The sequence below is a fragment of the Candoia aspera genome, chromosome 1 (assembly GCF_035149785.1).
Source record: "Candoia aspera isolate rCanAsp1 chromosome 1, rCanAsp1.hap2, whole genome shotgun sequence".
Lineage (NCBI taxonomy): Eukaryota > Metazoa > Chordata > Lepidosauria > Squamata > Boidae > Candoia > Candoia aspera.
Genome location: NC_086153.1, coordinates 231,271,240 through 231,294,175, shown reverse-complemented (window position 1 = coordinate 231,294,175; position 22,936 = coordinate 231,271,240). Strand labels below are relative to the sequence as shown.

General features: G+C 39.3%; 1 protein-coding gene across 2 annotated transcripts; it reads right to left on the bottom strand.

The window, feature by feature from the left end:
• Positions 1–3,250: 3,250 nt before the first annotated feature.
• Positions 3,251–21,372, bottom strand: SERPING1 (serpin family G member 1). Of its 2 annotated transcripts, XM_063289101.1 has the most exons (9): positions 20,886–21,372; positions 18,139–18,258; positions 15,783–15,890; positions 14,575–15,004; positions 12,993–13,130; positions 11,557–11,760; positions 7,684–7,826; positions 4,881–5,100; positions 3,251–3,878 (listed from the first exon to the last, which is right to left on the bottom strand). In XM_063289101.1, exons 1-9 carry the CDS (start codon positions 20,943–20,945, stop codon positions 3,628–3,630), a joined length of 1,674 nt encoding a protein of 557 aa, XP_063145171.1. In that variant the 5' UTR covers positions 20,946–21,372; the 3' UTR covers positions 3,251–3,627. The 2 variants fall into 2 exon arrangements, with proteins under 2 accessions (XP_063145171.1, XP_063145172.1); XM_063289102.1 differs by lacking the exon at positions 18,139–18,258.
• Positions 21,373–22,936: the final 1,564 nt, after the last annotated feature.

Here is a 22,936-nt window from a genome sequence, read left to right as displayed (position 1 = left end):
AGAAGATAGGATTCTCTCCCACTTCATTTGGGTGTATCACTCTACCTTGCAGTAAACATGCTGAATCTGTATAACTGAATTGGGACATTTGACTCTTTCTCATGTACAGGTTAGAATATTAAATTGGGAGGAGAGACTTAGGTGCAGGGTTTCACATGACCATGCAGCTCTCTAGGTGACTCTGGGTGAATTGTTTTCTCTCAGCCCAACCTACCTCAGGGGGTTGTCATTGGGGGTTAACATGTATGCTGTCTTAAGCTCCTTAGAGGAAAGGCAGATAGTCATGTAAGATATATTTTTTTCTCTCTCTATTCAGCGACACCCCTCAGCCTTGTGTACAAGTCACTGCAGAGTTTCCTGGTCCTCCACTGATCCCCGATGGCAGGAGCTTATCAAAGGACCTCACCTGGCCCAGGAACTGCTTGCATATTTGGAGCAGCTCAACCTTTCTTGTAGCTGAGATGACCTGAATGGTGGAACTGAATGATTATTGCCTTAGGTTACCCAGCTGAGGTCAAAGTTTTCTTAGGAAAGGTCAACATCATTTTTGTACTTTGTTAATAGTGGATAGGCAGTTTCTATATATGTTGAAGAGGTGTTCTGTACAAAACAAAAATTATCTGTAATAGTGCAATAATGTACATTTCTTTTAGGAAGTTGGTCTCATTGAGATTAATGGGTCTTTCTCCTGAATTCCAGCCCAAGTTTATATATATACATGAGGGGAGGAACAATATTAGGATATAAATATTGTTACACAATTTCCTTTGAAAATCCAGCTAGCCTAATCTAAGTCCCACTAACAGGCAATCACTCTTTCTCCCTGTTTAGCACGGGCTGAGCCTTCTTCCACTGGCATTGATGAGCAGTTCACAAATGCCTGCGACCATGTGATTTGAAGAAGCTAATCTTGCACAGTTATAGCTAAGGGGGGAGAGGAATTTATTAAGAGAAAACACACACACAATACTGAGTGGGACTCCTTTCCTTAGGTGCTAATTAGAGAAGCAGCTTAGAATCTTTTAGCAAGTTCCAAGGGTTACTCAGTTTTGTTGAAAGAGAACATTCACTGCCCACGTGCTTTCCCTTTCTCCCTCATTCCTCCAGTCATTTGCCTGCTCTTGCAACAGAGCTGGTCTTGTGCCTAGTCCAGGAGCATAGGGATGGGGATTCTCTGTCTGGACAGAAGGCTTTGCTGGGAACTTTTGTTTCAGGTCTTTTATCATCTGTCAGTTGTTGGGCTAAACTGCCTTGTGCAATGCAGATTGACAAGCTGCTGCTAGAGCATTACTTCTCTGGCCGACACCCTTTTTCTTCTGGAATTGGTCCCCTCATTTCATCTTGGAATGACAGGATTCTAATAAGATGTGGATGTGCCTTTCTCACTTACAGATAATGACATCTTGGGCTTCCTTTTCTTATACTGCTGCTGGTTTTAACTCTTGCAAAGAGGAAAAGAATCCTTATTTTTATCACTACGTTTGAAAGGTTGGTGTGCATTTGAATGGAGGATTGACTCTGGAATGAAGCAACTGCTTCAGTAGAATTGATTGACACTTTGTGCACCCGAGAGATGAAACCAGCTCAGCTGATTTTTGTTATCTGATTATTTATGTAATAATAATAATAATAATTTTTGTTCAGTCAGTCATTATGTTCTCTGGTGACTGTAATGATGGAGTACAAAACTTTAAAAATTTTAAAAATAAATTTGGACTCTTTTCTAAGTAGTTGATTGCACTGTATTTCCTAAGACTGATCTGAACACTCTTACTGACTAGAGGAATGTCCATACATTTATGTGTTGTCTAATCAGTTGCTTTCATGTAATTTCATAATCTGCCTCCCAGATGACTGATCCCACCTAAGGCCTCACTGTAAAGTTTGCTAGTCAAATAACTATTTATTTGGAAGTTCTGAAGGACTCCCAAGATAACAGTGTGAATAGTTCACAGATTTCATTTCTCTTTCCAATAGAACAATGGTAGGAGTTCAGTTTATTCAGGACCTTTGGCTCTGCTGTGTTAGCATCATACTCATCCACAAATATCAGCAGACAAGCAGCACCACAGCTAATGCTCTTTTCTCAGTAGGATTATGGAAATAGTGACTGCTAAGTCTTGAGGAAGATGTCTAGGCATAAGTGATAATCCTTAAGTCAGCCAATTTAGAAAGTGTTAAAAATAAAACAAATGCCTTCAGGATAGAATATTGCAACTTGCTATACAGTTTATTTATTTAGAAAAATAATGCTTAAAAAATGTAAAGCATAGGAAATCATGATTATGACTACGTCTCTTACAGAGTTGCTCTCTGGTTTTTTTTTTAATTAATAATACTACATCAACAGTCCATTGCTCCCAAAGCCCCCAATGGCCCACTGAAATGGGAAAAGATTATTATCTTTTCCTCCAGAAGATCATTCAATTATGTTAATGCCCATCTGCAGTCTAAATAATTCAACTGAGACCCAGCTTAATAATTTCTCTGACTTTTTGAGAGAACTAGTTTGGGGCACTTTTACATAGCAGTTTCCACACCCCAGCAAACCAACAGGAATGCTTAAAATCATTAAGTCAATGCCTTGTCCTCTGAGTTACTCAAGTAGCAGCTCTGCTCTCTCCTACTTTGTGCCTATAAGGACATTTTAAAAGATCATCATCCTCCCCACCCCACTTCAAGTTGCTGTGATGGGAAGTTAAGGGAAGTTGTTATGGGAAGAGCTGATATTTTGCAAAACAGAAAAAGCCAAGCTGCCTTAATCTTTGATGTACTTAAAAGTCTTTGAAGGTGGAAGAGTAGCATATTATCTGTTCTTAATCTGGGCAGTACCTCTAACCATGCAGGTTGCTTGGGGGAAGGAGCATGGGATAAATGGAAATGTCAGGCTGCAGGAATGGAATGGGTGGTGGGTGGGGAGGAAAGAGTTAGGGCTTAGGAGGCAAGGCAAGGCAGAGGTTCCCTCCAGTGAGAGCACACATCACACACAAGCTCCCAGCCACAGTGTTTTAGATAAAACTTCAACTTTGGTCCAATTTCAGGTCAAGATAGTGTTGAGCAAGGAAAAGATTGATTCAGATCTCCAAATTAGCCAGGGTCATGTGATCATACAGATGGAGAGTTGGCTTCATGGTTCTGACGTCAACATGGGTAGATGTGCTATATGATAATGACTATTTGCAAAAATCTTTTACTCCAAATTTCCTCCAGCAAATCTCAGTCTCAGACATGGCAATAACATTCCAAGGAGTCAGTACAATTAGACTTCATTTTTTAGGAAGGCCAAAGAGGGCAGGAGAGGTCAAACATATGGACATGGTGGAAAAAGTCCCTCTTTTTCAACTTACTTCATACACGGCATAAATGAGGAGATGTGGATTTCTCCTAGGCTCATAGATGCAAAAGGCTATACAAATCATACAAAGAAGCAGGGAATAGATCTTTTTTAAAAAGATGAAATGAAAAGATAAAAGAACCTTTTAATGGGAACAAAAAGAAGAGGCTAAATAAATGTGTTGCATGGAACCACAGCTCCCCAAACCTCATGCCTATATTGTACAGATTGAGCTAGAGCAACCTGCAAGCTGGCTTCATCCTACTGATGGAAGCTGAGAGGACATGGAAAAGTTATGATGACAGTGGATTGGTGACACGTCCCAGGAAGAGGGGGACTCTGTTATCCCTCAAAAACATAAATATGAAAGGCTGTTGCACTTCAAAGAAAGTGGCCGTACGTGCCAGGGTGACTGCTGTTGCAGCGGCTCCCTCTACTCCCTCCTCTGAGATTTGCAGCACAGCCTTGTGCTTGGCACTGGACACAGCTACTTCTGTACTCTGAGTGATCCCACACAAATCAGGATCAAAGAATAAGCCAAAATCTGAAAGGAAAAATTGAAAGAATGCATAAGAAACAGCTCAACACTTGAGAAAAAAAACAGAACTAAAATAGGTCTAAATCTGCAAAACACCATGTCCAGGTAATTTTCACATTACAGCCTTGTATGTAGCTGAGGCATGCTGCTTTTCCAGAATTATTTAAAGAGGAATTATGACATATATTTATAAAATACCGCTCTAATAACTGGCAATGCCCTCCCTCACTGTAAAGGCCCTTCTGTGATATATATTGGCAAATCAGTCCCATTCTGCAATGTCTCCCAGCAAGATTAATTAAAAGCTTCCTGTTGAATTAAACATAAATTAAAAGCTCAAAACTCAGTCATCTTCTACTACCTAATGTTTGTGCATGTGATATGATTTTTCTTTTTTCTTGTTATTTTCTTCTTTTCTTTCTTTTATAGCTATCCCCTCACAAAGGGAGGCCAAAATGACTAAGATTAAAAAGAACCCTAAAACCTCAATAGCATTTCCCTTTTCTCCACTCTAATCATTTTATATTATTCAAGAGAACTGCACTGGAAACAGGGCAAGAGAGCATGTTTTTGTTTTTGTTTTCTATTTCCTCATTATTTGTCCTCCAAAGAGCAGAGATGAGATGTGAACACTTCTTCATACACCAGGACTTCTCCTGAAGTCCTAATTAGCTTTACTTTTTAAAGGAAGAAGAAAAGGTGGGAAAAAGAAAACAAAATGATTTGTTTCCATTAAGTTTTGAGAAACGTCAGTGCCTTCTTGAGAATATATTTCTCTGTTTCTGGATGATGCCAAGAGACCCCTCTAGAAGCAAAAGATATGACAGCAGTTTCTTCTCAGAAAAAGACTAATCACTTGGAGTGAATTAAATATGCCCAGGGTTGGCATGGCAGATGTTTTTTCCACACCATTCACTGGCCTAACCTGTCATTTATGCTGAAAGTAGCAAGTATATTGTCCTCATCTCTAATGATCTCACTAATTTAATTTTTAAAACTTTTTCTTACCCATTTCTCCAATTATTGTCATAAGGTCCTGGGATGATTCCAGCTTAAATTTTGGTAGGGTTACCATTGTTGGCTTCAAAGGCATGGCCCCCAGCTTGGCCAGGGCTGTCATGAAGGCTGTTGGATCGAGACGTTCCTCTATCTCAGAGAGGTTTGTCAACTGGGTGCGAGGGACGAAGATCACCAAACTCAAATTGTGGAATAGCTGAAACCGGCCAACCTGAAAATACACATCAGCCTCTAGTCTGTCTCCCATGGTCTCATTCTCCTTGATTTAGAAAAGCATTCCTTTCCCCTTTTTGAACTTTTTGGTCTAGTGGCCTAGTGGTTAAGGCACCAGGCTAGAAACCAGGAGGCTGTGAGTTCTAGTCCCACCTGAGGCATGAAAGCCAGCTGGGTGACCTTGTGCCAGTCTCTCTCTCTCTCACCCCACTCATCTCACAGGGTTGCTGTTGTGGGGAAAACAGGAGGAGGAAGGAGTATTGGGTATGTTTGCCACCTCAAGTTATTTATAAAAAAAATAAGAGTAAGGCTGGATACAAAATAAATAAATAATAAGACTTAAATTGTGATTGCTATTCTCCATGGCTCCTCTTCTCTAATTGTGGTATTTGGAGTGCTTGTGTGGGATCAAAGACTGGAATGAACACTAAGAAATCCATAAAATGCTTCTTTACAGGGAACATCACTGAATAAGAGTTTACATATATTGCCCAGTTCAGCAGCAGGAGTCTTGTATTGAGTAAACAGGCACAACTTTGTTAAGCTGGTGGGAAAACAGTAGAAGGCAATCTCATATGACTTGAGACAGCCTTCCCCCATCTGATGCTCTCCTGATGTGCTGGATTATGCAAAGAACATGACTAGAAATTGTGGGAATATGGTCTATCATATCTGGATGGCATTAGATGGAGAAAGATTGTTTAGGGATTAGAGTACATACCCAAATTGCAAGTTTAATCTAGTATCAAACCAATTTTTCTTTTATGCCTTCTCCTGAAGAAACCATAAAACCATACTGTTTTTATGACACTGAAGTTATTTTTATGTTCTTCATACAGAAAGAGCAATACAGGCAACCTAGTCCATGAATCCCTGTTTTGTGGACCTTAGAACCATAGAATTCACCCAGTCAAAAGTTAGAGGCAAATTACTGATAAATGGAGGCACTGATTTTAATATTACTTGACAGAATGTTAAAAGGATACCCTTTTAATCTTTCTTTTAGGTTTAATGGGACAACCCTCACCTCTCTATGGAAATACAGGTCTCACTGACTTGTATGATATAAATGTCATTGTCCCATCTGACTGCTAAAAAATGACAGTAATATTTTAAAAGTATGACTCCTGGGAACCTAAAAATTGCCTGCCCCATACAGAATCACAATTTCCAAGGGTCCTTGGACATTAGTCCTAACCAATAAGCCTAGCTGATATTAGGAAGGCACAAGAATTCCATCTGGAATTTGTCTGAAACTGGAATTGTGACGGTTGTCCCAAGGCAGTTTACAGCCCAGGGTGTTCACTTCTTCATTGCTGGAGTTGCAATAATATTTTTCAAAGGCTTAAGTGGCAGATAATGATGCAAAGTAGATTGGGCCATGCTTTTCTAAGTGGTTCTTGAGGTTTTATCAGCACTGGAAAGTTTATTTATGTTTTAAACTATGTTAAGTTTCAGTATACTATAGCTTTATTGTTCCCTGTGTTATTAGTTTTCAGCAGCCATGATCAGAGTGGTTCCAAGGATGACAAATAAAGTTTCAAGGACTACCATGGCTTCAGATTGCCCATTATTGTCCCAGCAAAATGAACTGAGTCTGGCTAATGCAGAAGGAGTGAGATGATCTCTCCTCTCTCTCTCTCTCTCTCTGAATGGCCAACAGACCTCTTCAAAATCTCTGGATTAATTCTACCTTTTCTTTTCTTTTTTCTTTTACTAGAGGAACAAGAAGAATGCTCTCTGCAACCCTTTGGGGCTGCATTTGCTATTCGGAGCTTCAAAATACTAAAATAGAAAAGGAGCCTGCTTGTACATTAAAAATAGACAGTCTAATCCTTGTCCAGTCCAATAATGCTTTTTAAATTAAAGGAGCAAAAATGCTGGACCTGAAAACTGTCCAAGCAAAGTGGACAGTGGAACACCCTCAAAGTTTTAGGAACCATGTACCTCTTGAGGACAATAACTCTCATGGTATCGGTATAGTATTTGCATTTTAATTTCTTGCTTTCATTGTTGTACCCCATCCCTACTTATTTTGTTAGGTTGTTTATTATTTATTTATTTTATCAAATTTATCACCGCCCATCTCTCCAAAAAGGAGAGACTCCCCCCAAAGGAGGGATACACACACACACACACATGCACATTGTATATAAATTTATATGGCTGGCTATCTTGCAACAGTGACTCTGGGCAGCTAAAATAAGGTTAAAAACTCAAATATAACTAAACAATGATGTATATACATAATGGCAACTGGGAACCACATAAATCATCAGCAGATGACACATCCGTTTCCCAAAACCAATTAACTTCCTGACTCCCATGATGGGAAAACAGCCACCTTTTAAAAGCTTTACAAAATGCCAACAGGTTGGGGCTAGCCAGATCTTGGAGGTATGGTGTTCCAGAGGGCAGGTGCTGTGATAGAAAAGACCTACTTCCTAGGTCCAATCAGATGACATTCCTTGATAAACAGGACACATCTATCAAGAAATTCACAGAATGTGCATACTGCATAGAATGTATGGACCAAATAAAAGAGACTTGAAGGAGGCTGCCCCTGTCACATGCGCATTACCTTAGCCCGCAAATTGTTGTCAAAGTAGGCGGCCACTGGATATTTCTTACTGGTCATCGTGGGCACCTTGATGGGAGGGAGACCAGGAAGGTAGAAATCTTCAAGCCTTGTATGTTTTACTTGAAATGTAGTTTTCCATTTGGCTGGAAAGTTAAAGAACTTGGATAAGAGGGAACCTCTCTATGTATATATATATATATATATCAATGATGTAGGAAAATAGGAAGAACATTGATGAATCTGACTAAAAGTTAATGCAGTCCACTATCCAGATCATATAAGCTGCCATTCAGATCTTTCTAGGAAGACCCTGAGCAAGACACGAAACCTATGATGCGCTTATCCCTGCACGTTTGGCAGCAAATCCCATAAACTGTTTATGTCCTATAATGAAGAAATATTTCCTTTTGTTTGCCTTGAGGCAAATAGGTTTCACTGGCTACTCCTGAATTAAGATATTATGACACACTATTCCCTTCATTAGAATATAGTAGGATTTATTTATCTCTGCCAGAAATTAAGAAAGCTGCCCTATAGCTGATGTACTCAGTCTATCTTTTCTTCTCCACCTTTGCTTATTTCATGTTTTTGACCAAAACGTTCCAGTTCTTAGAGGCATTACTAGACATTTTCCATATTTAAACTATAAATAACCTAACAATATTTTATTTATTTATTTGTTTGTTTAATTGATATCACCGCCCATCTCCCCCAACAGGGAACTCTGGGCGGTTTACAATAAAAGACAATAAAAACGTATAAACCTAAAATTACAATCTAGGAATATAAATAGAATAAATAGATATAAAACCCAAGAGGAGCTGGAATCCCAATCAGTAGGGGGTGCTATTGTGCCAACCATCCCCAGGTGGATGTTACCTTTCCCATCCCAAGCAATTTTATTATACTGTTTTATAGAGCTATAAGCTGCTTTTTATTTTTTATTTCACAGTATCAAAAACTACTTTGAGATTGTATAAATGAGCATACAAATGACAAAATAAGTATATAAAATAAGAATAACAGTCTCACCCAAGGATTGGCTGCTCCAAAGCTGAAACATTTTTGGAAATGTCTGACCCAATTTTTAGTATAATGCTATAAAGAAGCCTTCTTTTTTAAGTAGAAACTGACAGGCTCAGAACATGCATTTTCTTTTTCCTCTAGCTTGTGCCATAGCTGGGTTCACACATGGTGCAATGGTTTGTTGAATAAATATTAGTGGCTTGGTTTACACATATCTATAACGGGCAGGTTCACATATCATGGAACCCTAAAATAAACTAAGCACCTCAAGAGATGCTTGAACCCAGCCAATGAAAATTGTGCTAGATGGGTTTCAAGGACTAGATACACTGTGCGATTATCAGTAAAGGCTGACCCGAAAGTAGGGAAAACAACTTAAGCTTTGTTTTGCTATTGTTGTTCTGAAGCGCCTATGGGCAAGCCTACCCTTCAACTCATAATATTTAAATAAAGTAAATAAACTTAAATAAAGTTTAAATAAACTCATAATATTTAAATTAAGTAAAAAAAGTTTATTAAATAAATAAACTTTTCCTCAAGTTGAGCTCAGTTCTTGATGACTTGTTGGACACATCCATGTTGCTTTTTTTTTTTTAATGAAAATACAGAACCAGTTTACCATTGCTTTCTTCCAGTTTGTTTTTGTTTTCAAACATTTAAATACGGGTGCATCCACAAATACTGCATAGATGCAAATGTTTAAATAGAATTGTCTGTTGATACTGTCTTTCACATGTTAGCAAAAGTAGGCATCCCTTGGTGTTTCACAGTTGGAGGAATGAAGCTTAATCATCTCTTTCCATTTCTGTATCTACAGAATAGTCAACAGTTGTTATTCTCATAATTCTGAAGAGGTGCAACATGAATCAACTTTAAAAATGATCTCCAAATGATAAACCTAGGATGCTGATGACTGTCTTGTGAAAAAGTTTGGGAACAATCTTGGGGATCCAAGTGATTGCCAGATAACCTCATTTGAAGGGTATTTTCTTGGTTTGTCCTTGGGATAGCTGTGGATTATTACTAAAAAGGTCAGGATGGTAGGCATTTGCTCATAGAGTCATCAGTGTTCAGGCCCAATTTGATGGCATCTAACTAGCTAACTAAATTCTCTTCTTCAAACCAGGTTGCATGGTCTGTAGAAGTCTTTTGAAAAAAATAATGCAAGTCAGTGGACTGTATCCAAAGGGCATCCTTGATGTAACTTAGACTTTTGATGTACATAGGAAACTCTCAGTGACACCTCAGCTATACACTGGCCACAAGAACCAGTTATCCAAGGAATGCTGAATGAAAGGTAGTAATAATCAAAGATAGTAGCAGCAAGATAGGGATATATCATCAGAAAGCCTTGGAAGAAAGAAATAGCAATAAGGCAGAAAGAATATCCTGAGGGACAAAAGACTAATGTTCCTCCCTATACCAGAAAACCAGTGGAAAACAGTGTGGTTTGGGGACAAATGACATCCCATCACATAAAGTTGAGTCAGAGACTTGAGGAGATAGTGCAGGGGAATCTGATGTGGCATCTGTGAGACAGAGAGGAAATTACTAAGTGTTCCTGTGAGGAAGGAATCTGAACTGCCAAGAAGCCTGTGTGAACCTTTACATTTTATGCAAATATAAGCTAGGTAGCAATTAGGTTATAAAGATACAACTTGCCTTGATGGTGGAATTTAGTAGGAAATTTCTTAAAGAGTTAAGGAAGGTAACTAAATCTGCATGAAAAGTAGGATTGTCACAGTTCCTCCTTCACCCATGTCTCTCTCACCTTGTTAGGATTTTTGTAAGAGTAACTAAACAAAGGATTGTACAAAGCTTCAAAAATTTTCTTTGCTTTGACAAATCTTCATGCAAACCATGCCTTTGCAAAGCTGCTCTGCAAAGCAATATTCCTTCTCCACTAACAGGAAGCAAAGCTGACACTTGCTTCACTTCTCATTGCTCTGAGATCTCATTCAGCAGTTCAGCGAGTGGAAGCACCAGATGAATATTATGCAATACTGGTAAAGAAGCCTCTTCAGATACTGGAATTGCCAGATGAGGCCTTTGGTGTCATGAAGTGTGGTCAATCATATTGCCTCTGTGACATGAAGCACCACACTGAGGCCAACCACAACTGCCATGAACAAGCTGACCAACACACACAAATATTTGAACTTTTAATTTCTATCTGTGATTTAATAGCAATCAAGGTTTTTTTTTTAAATCCTTTAGCAACTTTCTCTAGTTGTCACCCTTAATCCCATATCCAACAACACATTATGCAGGGTACATGTCATGAGTACTGATGGTGAACAGGAAGGGGCCACTATCCAGGGGCAAAAACACATGCGTAGTTTAGAGACTGAGCTGTCATTCAAAGAGACACAGAATAGACCCACCTTGACTTTTGGGGGTTTATCTGTCTGGGTTTTCCCACACTTCTTCCGTTTGGTAGGATTTTCTGTCTACTATAGCAAAAATAAAGCACTAGAGACTTCTTCCTCATCTCAGCATGGTTCTTGCTTAGTCAGGACAGTACAAGAATACAATTTTTTTCTTTCTTTTCTTCAGAGAAAATGATGATGGCAGCAGGGTCGCAACTAGGGTCTGTGTCACCCAGGGCAAACATGGATTCCGCGCCCATTTTGGCGCCCCCCCCCCAGCACTCATTGTGGTGCCCCCTCAGCGTGGCGCCTGGGGCACATGCCCCGGTTGCCCCCCCAGTTGCGGCCCTGGATGGCAGTGAGTCTTGGGTTTAAAAGGGAAAATTGATTGGAGCCCTTTCTGTAGCACTTTCCCTCTGCAGGAAATCTCTCTGAGTCAGATGCCAAGTACAGAAACCCTTAGAAATATCTTACTTACACTGGAAGTAGACAGCGTTGAGTAGCACCATTTGGGCCTCAGGATCTAGGTCATCCAAGAGCTGCTTGATCTTGTTACCAGTATGTTCACTCACCCATGAGTTGATATCAGTTACTGATTGGTGGGTGTTGTTAGTAAGGGGCTTCAGCTTGGTTTGATAGAATGTACTTGTTAGATTATGAAATTCACTGCCCATCTTAAGTGCTGTGTGTCAAAAATTCAAAGATTAAAAAAATGAAAATAGCAGGCAATCTGAAAGCATGTGCTACATACAGTACAGATAATTCTTTTTCCCTAAGATTTTATAGTTTAGCTATTCATTTAAAAGATAAAGATTGGTGGTTGCGAGCTGTAGCTCATTTAAAGAGGACATTTTGTGCTGTCATTAATTCATTTTCTTAAGAGATCAGAAGAGCACTTTTAAAGGAGATTTTTATATGAGAATTATAATCAATTCCCTTGTAAGTTACAGAATTTCCTTTGGAAGTACTCATCTGGTCTTTAAAAAATGATTAATATGCTATTTATAGATTTGGGCTATGCAAGGTTATTTGAATAATCAACTTCCCATGGTCCAAATCTATAAATGGCAACTAAAGAGAATCCTGCTTATGGATCCATGTAAAAAGTACCACTAATCTCATATTTATGGGTGCTCACAAAGGGAAAACCAGCAACAAAAATGCTTGATCATAAGTCCAAAAATGTCACTAGAAGAAGAAAGGAGAAGCATAGTGGTATAAATTACTGTGGCTTCACTTTTGTTCTGCTCCTGTATTTTATATTTGTATGTTTTTTTTAAACATGCTAAAATGCCCTTTTGGATTGAGTGGCCAATAACATATACTTATAATAATTTCATTAAAAAGTTCAAAATTTAAAAAATGCATATAACACACACACACACAGACAAACCTTTTTGCAGAGCCATAGGAATAAATGAACAATAAAAAAGAAACAATGAACAGTAAAATTCATTAGCTAAAAAAAACCAATTATAACAAGTTAGTTTTTTCAAACTTTAAAAAACACTGGGAACTGTGGTCCCAAAGGGTGCCAGGTTAGGGAAGGCTACTGTAGCATTTAACCTTAACCCTAACCCTAACTGAAAGTAGGCTACAAAAGGCCTTTTGACATTTTATTTCCCTTAGAGTAGACTGAACCAGAGTTTAACCTAGTGGTAACTATGTGAGACTGAACAGCTGGGTGAACATATCTTACTTCTACAGAATTTAATTGTACAATCTGAAGTAAATAATTCTGGGATTTCAGCCTTAATCCATTGACAGAGTACATGGAGAACGTCTCAACTATAATTTCCAGTACAAGCCAAACTTCAGTTGTATTCCAAGATTTTTCCTTTCCATTTTGAAACATGCTGACCTCTAAGAATCAGACCTTAGCTGAAAGAAGGCCATCTGTGGGAGTTTACTCACCCGGTTGGTAAAAAATCGCATTGGCTGAAGTCAGGGCTTTGGATTTGCCAAGGATTTTCAAGGCTCTATGTACACATGCAAATTCTTTAGGATAGAACAGCAACTTCTCAAGACGATCTTTGGTTTCATCGCAGGCTCCTGAACGTGAAAGATACATGTCCAGTATATGGAGAGGTTATACATCATTGTGCAAGTTCAGATTTCCCCCCCCCCCCTGCGACCTATTTATTTATTTATTTATTTATTTATTCATTCATTCATTCATTCATTCATTCTTTCAAACCCAAAGTTCTTGGATTTTATAACAGTGGCCTTTGCTAACCATGGGATGATTTAGTATGATAATGCGACTTGTCTCCCCTTGGCAGCTTGTTGCCAGCATTTGGGATGTGGCCTAGTGAAAGCACAGCAATAGTTTCTTCTAAGATACAATAAACATTCTAGTGCCTTCAGACATTTTGGACCTCAACATTATCAACTCCAGCTGGTATGGCCAATGGCAAAAAAAAAATAAAATGTGGGAGCTGGAACCCAAGATATCTGGAAGGTACTTGATTATTTGTTTGTTTTCTGAGTAGAAAAGTCCTTAGACTATAGAAGAAGAGGTTCAGTTTGCAGCATTGACTCATGTTCTGAGAGCCAGTTTGGTCTAGTGGTTAAGGTGCTGGGCTAGAAACCAGGAGTCTGTGAGTTCTAGTCCCACCTTAGGCATGAAAGCCGGCTGGGTGATCTTGGACCAGTCACTCTCTCTCAGCCCAACTTGGTGCAATGTAGACTAGCCTCCTTGTGGGTGCACCCTGGGCAATGTGACTTGTCATGGCTAAATAGTCTACACATTTGGCTGCTGGACCTCACAAGGATTTCCCAGCAAGAAAAGCAGCATGAACACCAAACTGCTATGCCATATGATTTAAAACAAACAAACAAACCAACCCTCATGTCCTGATGGTAAGGTCTCAGAGAGGAAAAGAAGTTAAGCAAAAATGGTGAAACAGACTGGATCAAAGGAAGCTGGAATCTGATTGTTGGAGCAAAGCTTTTGGTGAAGAATGAATTGTGTTCCCAGGGATTTTCAGCAATAATAATCAAAATAATGGATTGTGCTTAGCAGCCTGACACAATACAGAGACAAATGCTTCCCAAGTGAAATGTAATTCATTTCTAGAAAGATAGGGATTATACTCTTAATTTAAATGAATTAAGATGCCCATCGTTTAGTATTACAGCCTTCCTATAACGAGTTTAGGAGTTAGAAATGTGTGTACTGTATTGGCAATCCTAGTCAAGACAGGGATGCATAGGAGAGCTATGAGGGATGTTTCATAACTTGGGTTTTTTTAGAGAAACATGATCTCTAAGAAATTATGAAAAGATATGAATATAAGCAGTACAGTATTGCTGAAATATAGTATAAAAGGAAACCTTTCATGAAAACATAAAATCAAGCAGTTCACACATTTCTTGATTCTCATTGCAGGAGACCTACTCACGCTGCACTCCAGATGCCTCCAGGTAAAAAAAAAATGGTGCAGAAGACCCACGTTTGTAACATTTCTGTAGATACTCAGTGGTGTATTCTTACCTAATAGGAGATTGGACAGGGTTGTTGTGATGCTGAGGGGTGAGAAAACCATGTTACCATCCTTTTTCTGGGTTGCTATTCTATAGAACTCAAGTGAAAATTTGGATAGAGCCTCAGCCAGCTTCTGTTCATCTTCTGGAGTGGACTGAGCACAGGCAGGCCATGGTTTCCAGCGCGGTGAGCATGATTCGAGTGGACAACTGGTGTCAGACACTGTGGAAATGGGGGCAGTGTTTGCTGTGGTTGATCCTTCTGTTGGGACTTCAGCAGGTTGTTCTTTGCCATTTAAAGGTTCAAAGATGGTCTGTTTGGTTGCCATAGTAATAGCACTATCTTCTCCATTCTCCACTGGCACATTTGTAGATGTAATTTTCTGGTTAGTAGTTTCCTCTTCATTGTAATGTCCTTGTGTATCCTGATCTGAAATGTCCTGAAAAATATTGATATTAGGTAATAGATTACATTTATACCACCATGAGCTGTGCTTTTATATATCAGTAAAGGCAAGAATGTTTGGCTCTTTTTTCTGACTTCAAATATCTAGGTTTTGACCTAAAAAAAAAGCCCATTAGGTACTATATTACATGTTAATCACAATTCAATGTTTTGGCATTCTGCAGTTTAGATGGGTTTGACAAATAATCATTTTTGGAAAACATTTCGTATAAAAGGTTTAATCTCTAAAGGATTAAACTTCATTACCTTGTTCCTTAAAACAAAACAAATCAGAAGTGCAGGTTCAGCACAAGTAAGGTTTTTCAGCAAGGCTGATCATAGACAGCCTGCTACTGTACATTGTTTTCATTTGATCTATACTACTGTGTTTCTCCTAGGAAAAATTACAGGAGAATGGAGTTTCAGAATTAGACAATTCTGGACACTGATTACTGCTATGAGTAGATTAAACACTGTAGCCTAAATGACTCTTTCTGAATTTTTGATTCTGAGACATGGAAAATACATCTCTTCTCCTGCATGCTGACCAGAGCATATGAATAAATGTTTTCTGTTATTTCTTCATGACCATATGGTTAATATTTTCCTCTCTGAAACTCACTAATAAAGTCTCTAAAACAGAATGAAAATAATGCCTTAATAAATTTAAGATAGTAGAATAGCTAAAACGTGTTAATAAATTAAAAATTACTTTCAAAGCAAAGGAAAACTGAACTAAGAATTCCTGTTCTGATCTGCATTATCCAACACACCTGAGCTTGAAACTTCATGTTGTTCTTGAGAGGCCTCCATGATTGACGATCATCCTTAGTGTTGGCATCTGGATCCAGGGATTGCTGAGTTTCTTCAGTTCTCCCAACCTGTTGAAAGGGAGGAGGTGGGGACTTCTTGTGAAGCAATGGCAAACTGAAGACGGCTCTACTGCAAGCGGAGCTAATGACTGCGTTGGAACGAGGAGCCAGCAAATGGATCGGCCTCTCGGAATTCCTCTCCAGACAAGGAGAGGACTCGGGATCGCCCACAAGTGCTCCATACAGTAGCTCCCCGTGAGGAGACCATAAGACTGCGGTCTCCAGCAGGTTTAGAGCTCTGGGAACCAAGGGATCGTCATCTTTGCCCAAGCCATGGTCAGCCCCTTTATGGCACAGGGTTGGCATACTTCCTTTCTTAACTGCTTCCGGAAATAACTTGCTAACTGTTCTTTGGATATTAAGAACCTTCAGAACAGCAAGTTTCATTATACCGGGTGAGTCTCCTTCAGTCCTTAGTGGAAAAAGTTTTATGCCTGTTTAAGGACTTTAAAAATTCTTATTTTGGAATAAACAGCAAAAGGGTGATTGGAACGTTGATTCTGGAAAGTTATAAACGGACTAAGGGGCCAGGTGGATTTGAAATAACATTTTGAAATTAATTACAAGAATCATTCCTATGGGTTGTTTAGAATGCTATAAAAATATATGAAGATTTTGAAATTAAGTATAAGAAACCTTCCCATGATAAAATGCTGTTGATTAGAAAAAAACATAAGACGGGACTTTGAAGGTTGGATACTAGAGGGAACCAGAAAGAACTAAAGATTATAATTAAAGGAGAAGAGACCCACTAATGCAGAATGGAGCAAAATAGTCTAACTTTGGAGGAATTCAAGGACATTTGGGAACAATGCACTCAGAGGTTACTCTTAAGATTGTCTGCGATCATAAAAATGGATTTAAAAGAGGTTATAGAAGAAGAACAAGTTTTACTGGACATGAGTGAGACTGAGGCTGATTCAAATGTGGATTTAAAAATGACAGGTTACAAGAATGATATGGGAAAAGATGTTACACTGGATATACAAATGAAACTGGCTGATGTCTTAATAATTAAAAGGGATATACAGATAACAAACCAGAAGAGTGACTTAGATAACTTTCTTATTTTGGATTTACAAAACAGATATGTTAAAGTTTTGAAGGAATTTCTGAGAAGGGACAAAGGGAAAATGAAAAGAAATCAAGTTCTGGGACACTATTTAAAGGGATTAAATATCAAGATTGTTAAAGGTTGTTGTTTCTGGTAACTCTTAATGGATTTTTTCTGACTAGGACCGAATGACGAGGCTTTAATGATTTGCTTATAGATAAGAGATGAGATGGGAAGAAGAGATTTTTTGTTGTATTTTCAGAGAAAGTGATAAATTACTGTGTTAAAAGTAAAGGAAAGGAATATAAAGTTGTTTTATTTGATCAAGGTTAAAATATATATGTTCTTATTTCTGGTAACTCTTAATGGACTTTTGCTGATTAGGACTGAATGATGAGGCTTTAAGAATTTGTTTATAGATAAGAGATGAGATATGGGAAGAAGAGATCTTTTGTTATAGTATCAGAGAAAGTGATAAGTTACTGAAATTGTTTGTACTTCTCGTGATGAAGGGGGAAGACATTTCTTATAGATCTCTTTTCTTTTTTCTTTACTGTATTTTTTCTTTTTATATTTTACTTAGTTTGTATTAGTTTTTTATCTTTGTATCTGTAAACTTTAATAAAATTATTACTAGAGCCAGTTTGGTCTAGTGGTTAAGGTGCTGGGCTAGAAACCAGGAGACTGAGAGTTCTAGTCCCTCTTTAGGCATGAAAGCCGGCTGGGTGACCTTGGGCCAGTTACTTTCTCTCAGCCCAACTAGGTGCAATGTAGACTAGCCTCCTTGTGGTGCACCCTGGGCAACATGACTTGTCACAGCTAAATAGTTTACACATCTGGCTGCTGGACCTCACAAGGATTTCCCAGCAAGAAAAAGCAGCATGAACACTGCACTGCTATGCCAAACGATAAATACATAAATAAATATTGAAAAAAAGGGAAAAAAGGGAGGAGATGCATCATTTCAATTAACTGTCACTTCCTTGATGAAAGATGCCATAGAAAAATAAATCCTCATTAGATAAATCAAGATTGTCTGCTTTCATCATAAACGATTCATTTTCTTTCTTATTTAAAAGAGAAGCTACTCAGACTAGGTTAATTATTAGCTCAACATTTGGAGGAAAAATGATAGGATATGCTTTTGGATAATTAACAGAATGACAGAATTAACCCAGCTGTGATCTGGATTGTGAGTCACACCTTTTTCCAAACCCATGACGAGAACAACTGCCACAGGCTCTCAGTATGCTCGCTGCTGGTGCTTATGACTAGTTCAGGTTCTTCAGTCCACTCAGCAAATGCTTCTGTACTGGATTCAGCCTTGATGTACCGTGTTATGGAGAAATAAATCCCTGTTATTTAATATTCTTCTCTTTAAAATCCTAAATAGTAACATACATTTCTTATATCAATACAAATTTCTCTCTGATTTGGTTAACCAATCAACAACTGTTGAATTCTATTCTTCCTTCAAATATGGAAGATTTGAGTGATCACTGATAACACTCAAATCTTCCATATTTGAAGGAAGAATATTCCCCCACCCCAATAATTTACCCTTTAAAAGAGAGGCTTAGAATCGCTGACAAGAGGCTAAGGGGGACAGCAGATTTTCCTGTTCATTCTTCTGTTGCAGAGATTATCTGTGGGTCCTTGGTGCTCTCTGAGCTTGGCTGTTTGCTTGCAGACGTTTCATTACCTGACTAGGTAACATCATCAGTGCTGGTGAGTGTGGGGTTTGCTCCCTGTTTCTATACAGTCCCTTGCCCTGCCAGTGTTGGTGGGGGTGTGGCTTTGTCCTTGGTAGTTTCTTGATTAGGGAACTGTTTTCTGCTTGATTGTTTGTCTGGTATTAATCCCTGCTTATCTGGGTGATGGCTACTGGAGAGGATGTGTTCTGGGATTTTTGTTTCCTTAGCTTTTTTATTGTCTCTTTTGAATGGTGTGTAAATGTGGTTTGTCTCTATGTGTCTATTGATGGCTGCTTTGTCTGAGTGCCAGGCTTCCAGGATTTCCCTAGTGTTTTTGGATTTAACTTGGTCTAGGAAGCTCACAGTTTCCCAAACTTAAAACTATGGCTGCATCTGCCATGTGTTGAGAGATTAAGGAGTTTTCATTGTGTCTTCTGACTACTAGTTGGTGTTCATGGATGCGCTCTGCTAGTCTTCTACCTGTCTGTCCTACATAGTGGCTGTTACAGTCCTTGCATTGTAGACAACTCCTGTTTTTTATTTTTGTGCTACGGGTGTTTTGGCTTACTTAAAATGTTCTGGAGGGCTTTAATTGGTTGTGTGCTAAGGTGATGCCGTGTGGTTGTAATAATCTGCTGGTTGTTTCTGAGATGTTTTTGATGTATGGCAATATTACTTTTTTCATAGCTGGTGTTGGTTGTGCGTAGTGTGTTGAGTGGTCAGGTACTTTTTGATAAAGTTGTGTGGGTATCCATTTCAGATTTAAATTCAGACACCTTCCTCTGGGGTAAACATTAGAAAGCATTCAAAATCTGATTTGAACCAGGTGGTGGCAGTGTTAGGTCACAAAGGACCTGAACTAGGAACCATGTCTGTTTCTTGGCTCCTTTCTAGGGAGTTAACTGGGGACTGTTTCTTGTGGGCATGTTAATGTGCATTCCTCCAGTCCATGAGTTGGCAGAAAAGTGTGCTGATATAAATGACACTGCCCTGACATCTGAGCCCTATTCAGTTGTAATACAAGGCTAGTGAGTGTTGCTGTCCTTAACAGTTTTAATGAGGACAAATTAAGGAAAGCAATTGGTTGACTCCTCTGGCTTTGTTTCCCCTCCCATTAAATGCAATCTGCTGGTGGGAAACTAACCAGCAATTCTCCCTAATGTGTGGTTGGATGGGCTGGGCAAATAAAGACGAGTACTTTGAACAGTGGGTTTAGCCAGCTGTCTAGTTGCCTAGCAGTTCATAAATATGAAGGTGCTCCTCCAGCTTCATAACGTGCTCCTCCTTCACATTTGCAACCTGTCATCCAGGCTGTTTTTAGACAGGAGTTTAGTGCTTTTTCAAAAGTGACCAGACCTATGTATGGAACAGGTGACAGGCATGGAGGTGGGCTCATGAGCACCTTTGGGGTGCTTTTTCCCACTCACACCCCAGCTCTCCCCCATGCCTGTGACTTGTCAGTTAGGCTAACAGGTGCGGAGGAAGACTGTGGGATGAAGGGGAGGGATAGTTCAATAACTATTATTGTTGCAGGAACTGGTGCTGCAAAGAAAAGGCAGTGCTGGCAGTGATTGATAATGGAGCAGGCAAAATGGTGCCACCTAACTCCCCTCCCCCCGAGAAATAAAAACCAAGAAAAAGTTTGGCCATGAGAAATCTCTCACAGCCAGAAGCATTCAAAAAACCTGTCAAGCATTTGCTGGGGACAGAATCGGCAACACATAAGTTGGCAGAACCCAGTTTTCTCTCCTGTTTCAAACAATCTTCTGTGCACCACAGGACTAGAGCTCTCATGTTTAATACACTAGTTTAGCGCTCTTCAAAAAGGGCAACAAAGCTGTATGTATGAAAGGCGTGTATAAAATCTAACAAGCACTATGGAAGCACTGGTCAGGCATTACATCGGTAGATGCCTCTGACGAAGTCAGATCTCCAGTCGCTTCTGTAGCCCTAGTCAAAATGGACATGGATGGTGGGGCCCAGTAATTGCAGGGGGGATTCCTATAACAGCCTAAAGGGGCCAAAAAATGCTGGGCAGATCCCAGCCTCTAACTGCATCATCAACCACATCATCTGTGAAATGATACTTGGTTCCCAGATGTTTGCCCCTAGGACCGTGGCTTGCCCCTGTGAATTGTAATCTCTCTAATTTTGTCCTGACCAGTATTAGGATACTGCACACTCTTAGAAACCTAATAAAAGTTTAAATCTTCTCCACTGCTCTTAATAAGGGGTGGGTAGATAACTGGCACTCACCTGTGGAAAACTCGATATGATCGTAATGGCCAAATACAGGAGGATCAGCCAGGTCTTCATGATGGCAGAGAGCCTACCAAAGAAACGACTCTAGTTTTTAATCCCAACCAAAGATGGATGCCCTTGTCCTACCTCTCTGACCTTCTTCCCTGAAAAATATTAAAACAGTTTCTTGCTTGAGGAATTCTGAAGAACAGCCAGTTGCTTCCTCTCTGTTTCAAATAACTCCTTGTTGTTCTTCTCTGGCTGTCGGCAAGTTCCTCTCTCCCATTTTTCGCAATCTCTGATCACATGACTAAGCCCAACTTAGTTTCACTCTCTTCGGGGGAATTCCATTTCTCCATCAGATCTTGCTGAAAAGAAATAATTAGAAAATACAATGAAATAAGGAGATTTTCAAACAAGGGGAAACAGGGAATTCTCTGAACAGGAACAAAACAAGAGAGCAAGAAGCTACTTTCTCTGTGCAAAGTTCTGTAAATAATAGAACTGAACTGTTGTGACATATCTTATCTTACCTTGAGAGAATAGCATATGAGGGAGTGAAATTGGAGGAATATGAACCATTCATTGGTTGGCTTCAGATCATAATCAGTTAAAAATTAAGGATGATTGATTCCCCTTTCGATGAGAATTCCCGTAAGTCTTGGGGGCAGGGGGTAAGAGAATTGTCATGGGTCAGCCTGTAGAATACTCTGTCAGACTCAAAAAAGAAAGATAACATAGGTAAAGAATAGCAAGCTGATTGCAAGCTGCTTGATTATTGTATTCTGACAACCTATTTTAAAAAGATTGCTTAAAATCAAGCAGATACTTTTGCAGCGTGTAAGAAACTGGTGAGTGTTAAGTTTAGTTTGTTTTGAGAGGGCTGTGTGAATCCAATCTGTTTGGCTTCTTTATAGTTCCACATACAGTATGAACTCAGAAATGAGTTAATTTAGTAAGTACATTTTGTAATTGTAAACCTGATCTGTGAATGCAACCTATAGGTTACAGATTTTAACATGGAAATAACTTCTATGAAGAGAGCCAGTCTGGTCTAGTGGTTAAGGCACCAGGTTAGAAACCAGGAGACTGAGAGTTCTAGTCCCTCCTCAGGCATGAAAACCGGCTGGGTGACCTTGGGCCAGTCATTCTCTCTCAGCCCAACTCACCTTATAGGGTTGTTGTTGTGGGGAAAATAGGAGGAGGAAGGAGTATTAAGGTATGTTCCCTGCCTTGAGTTATTTATAAAAAGTAATAAAGGTGGGATAAAAAGTCTTTTTTTTTAAAAAGAGAAGTAACATCATGCATTTCAGGTAAAAAACTTCATGTCTCATAATCATTCAACTATGTGTATAACCTGTTTGCACTTTATGATCTTTGGTTGCAAACATGTAGCAAAATGCTATGATATTTATGTGATTAATATTCATATTCAGTTATATGTATTAAATCTCATCCCATGTATCAAACCCAGCACAAGTTCCTCCCTTTCTTATTCACTGCACAAGCACGTTCACTTGTCTTTGATTTGTGTTTTCACATAACTCCCTCTGTTGAATTTCCCTTTGTTCATCCAACTTCTTGAAGCCCCATTATCCTACTTGCACTTGAGAGAATCCTGATCAAGGTTGAGAAACTCTGGATTAGACAATAAAGTATGGGTATACAGCTGTGGCTTTTCTAATGTGTGAACTCAGCCCAAACATCCTTAAAAAGACTTGTTTTCTTATGAGTAGAGCACAGGGCCACAACAGGGGTGGGGGTGGGGGTGGGGCAACCAGGGCATGTGACCCAGGCGCCGCACTGGTGGGGCACCAAAATGAGCACTAGGGGGGGGCTCCAAAATGGGCACGGAATCCATGTTTGCCCCGGGTGACACAGACTCTAGTTGCGGGCCTGGTAAAGCACTTTGTTTAGCATTTGTGTAGAATATTTCAGGTATTACAACCAATAATCTTATGGTATCTTTAATTAACCAATCCTAGATCAGCACCACTCTTGCTTGTCCTCATGAAGTTATGGGTCTTCTGGCAGTCTTTACCCATTAAGCCAATAAGCTTTCGAAG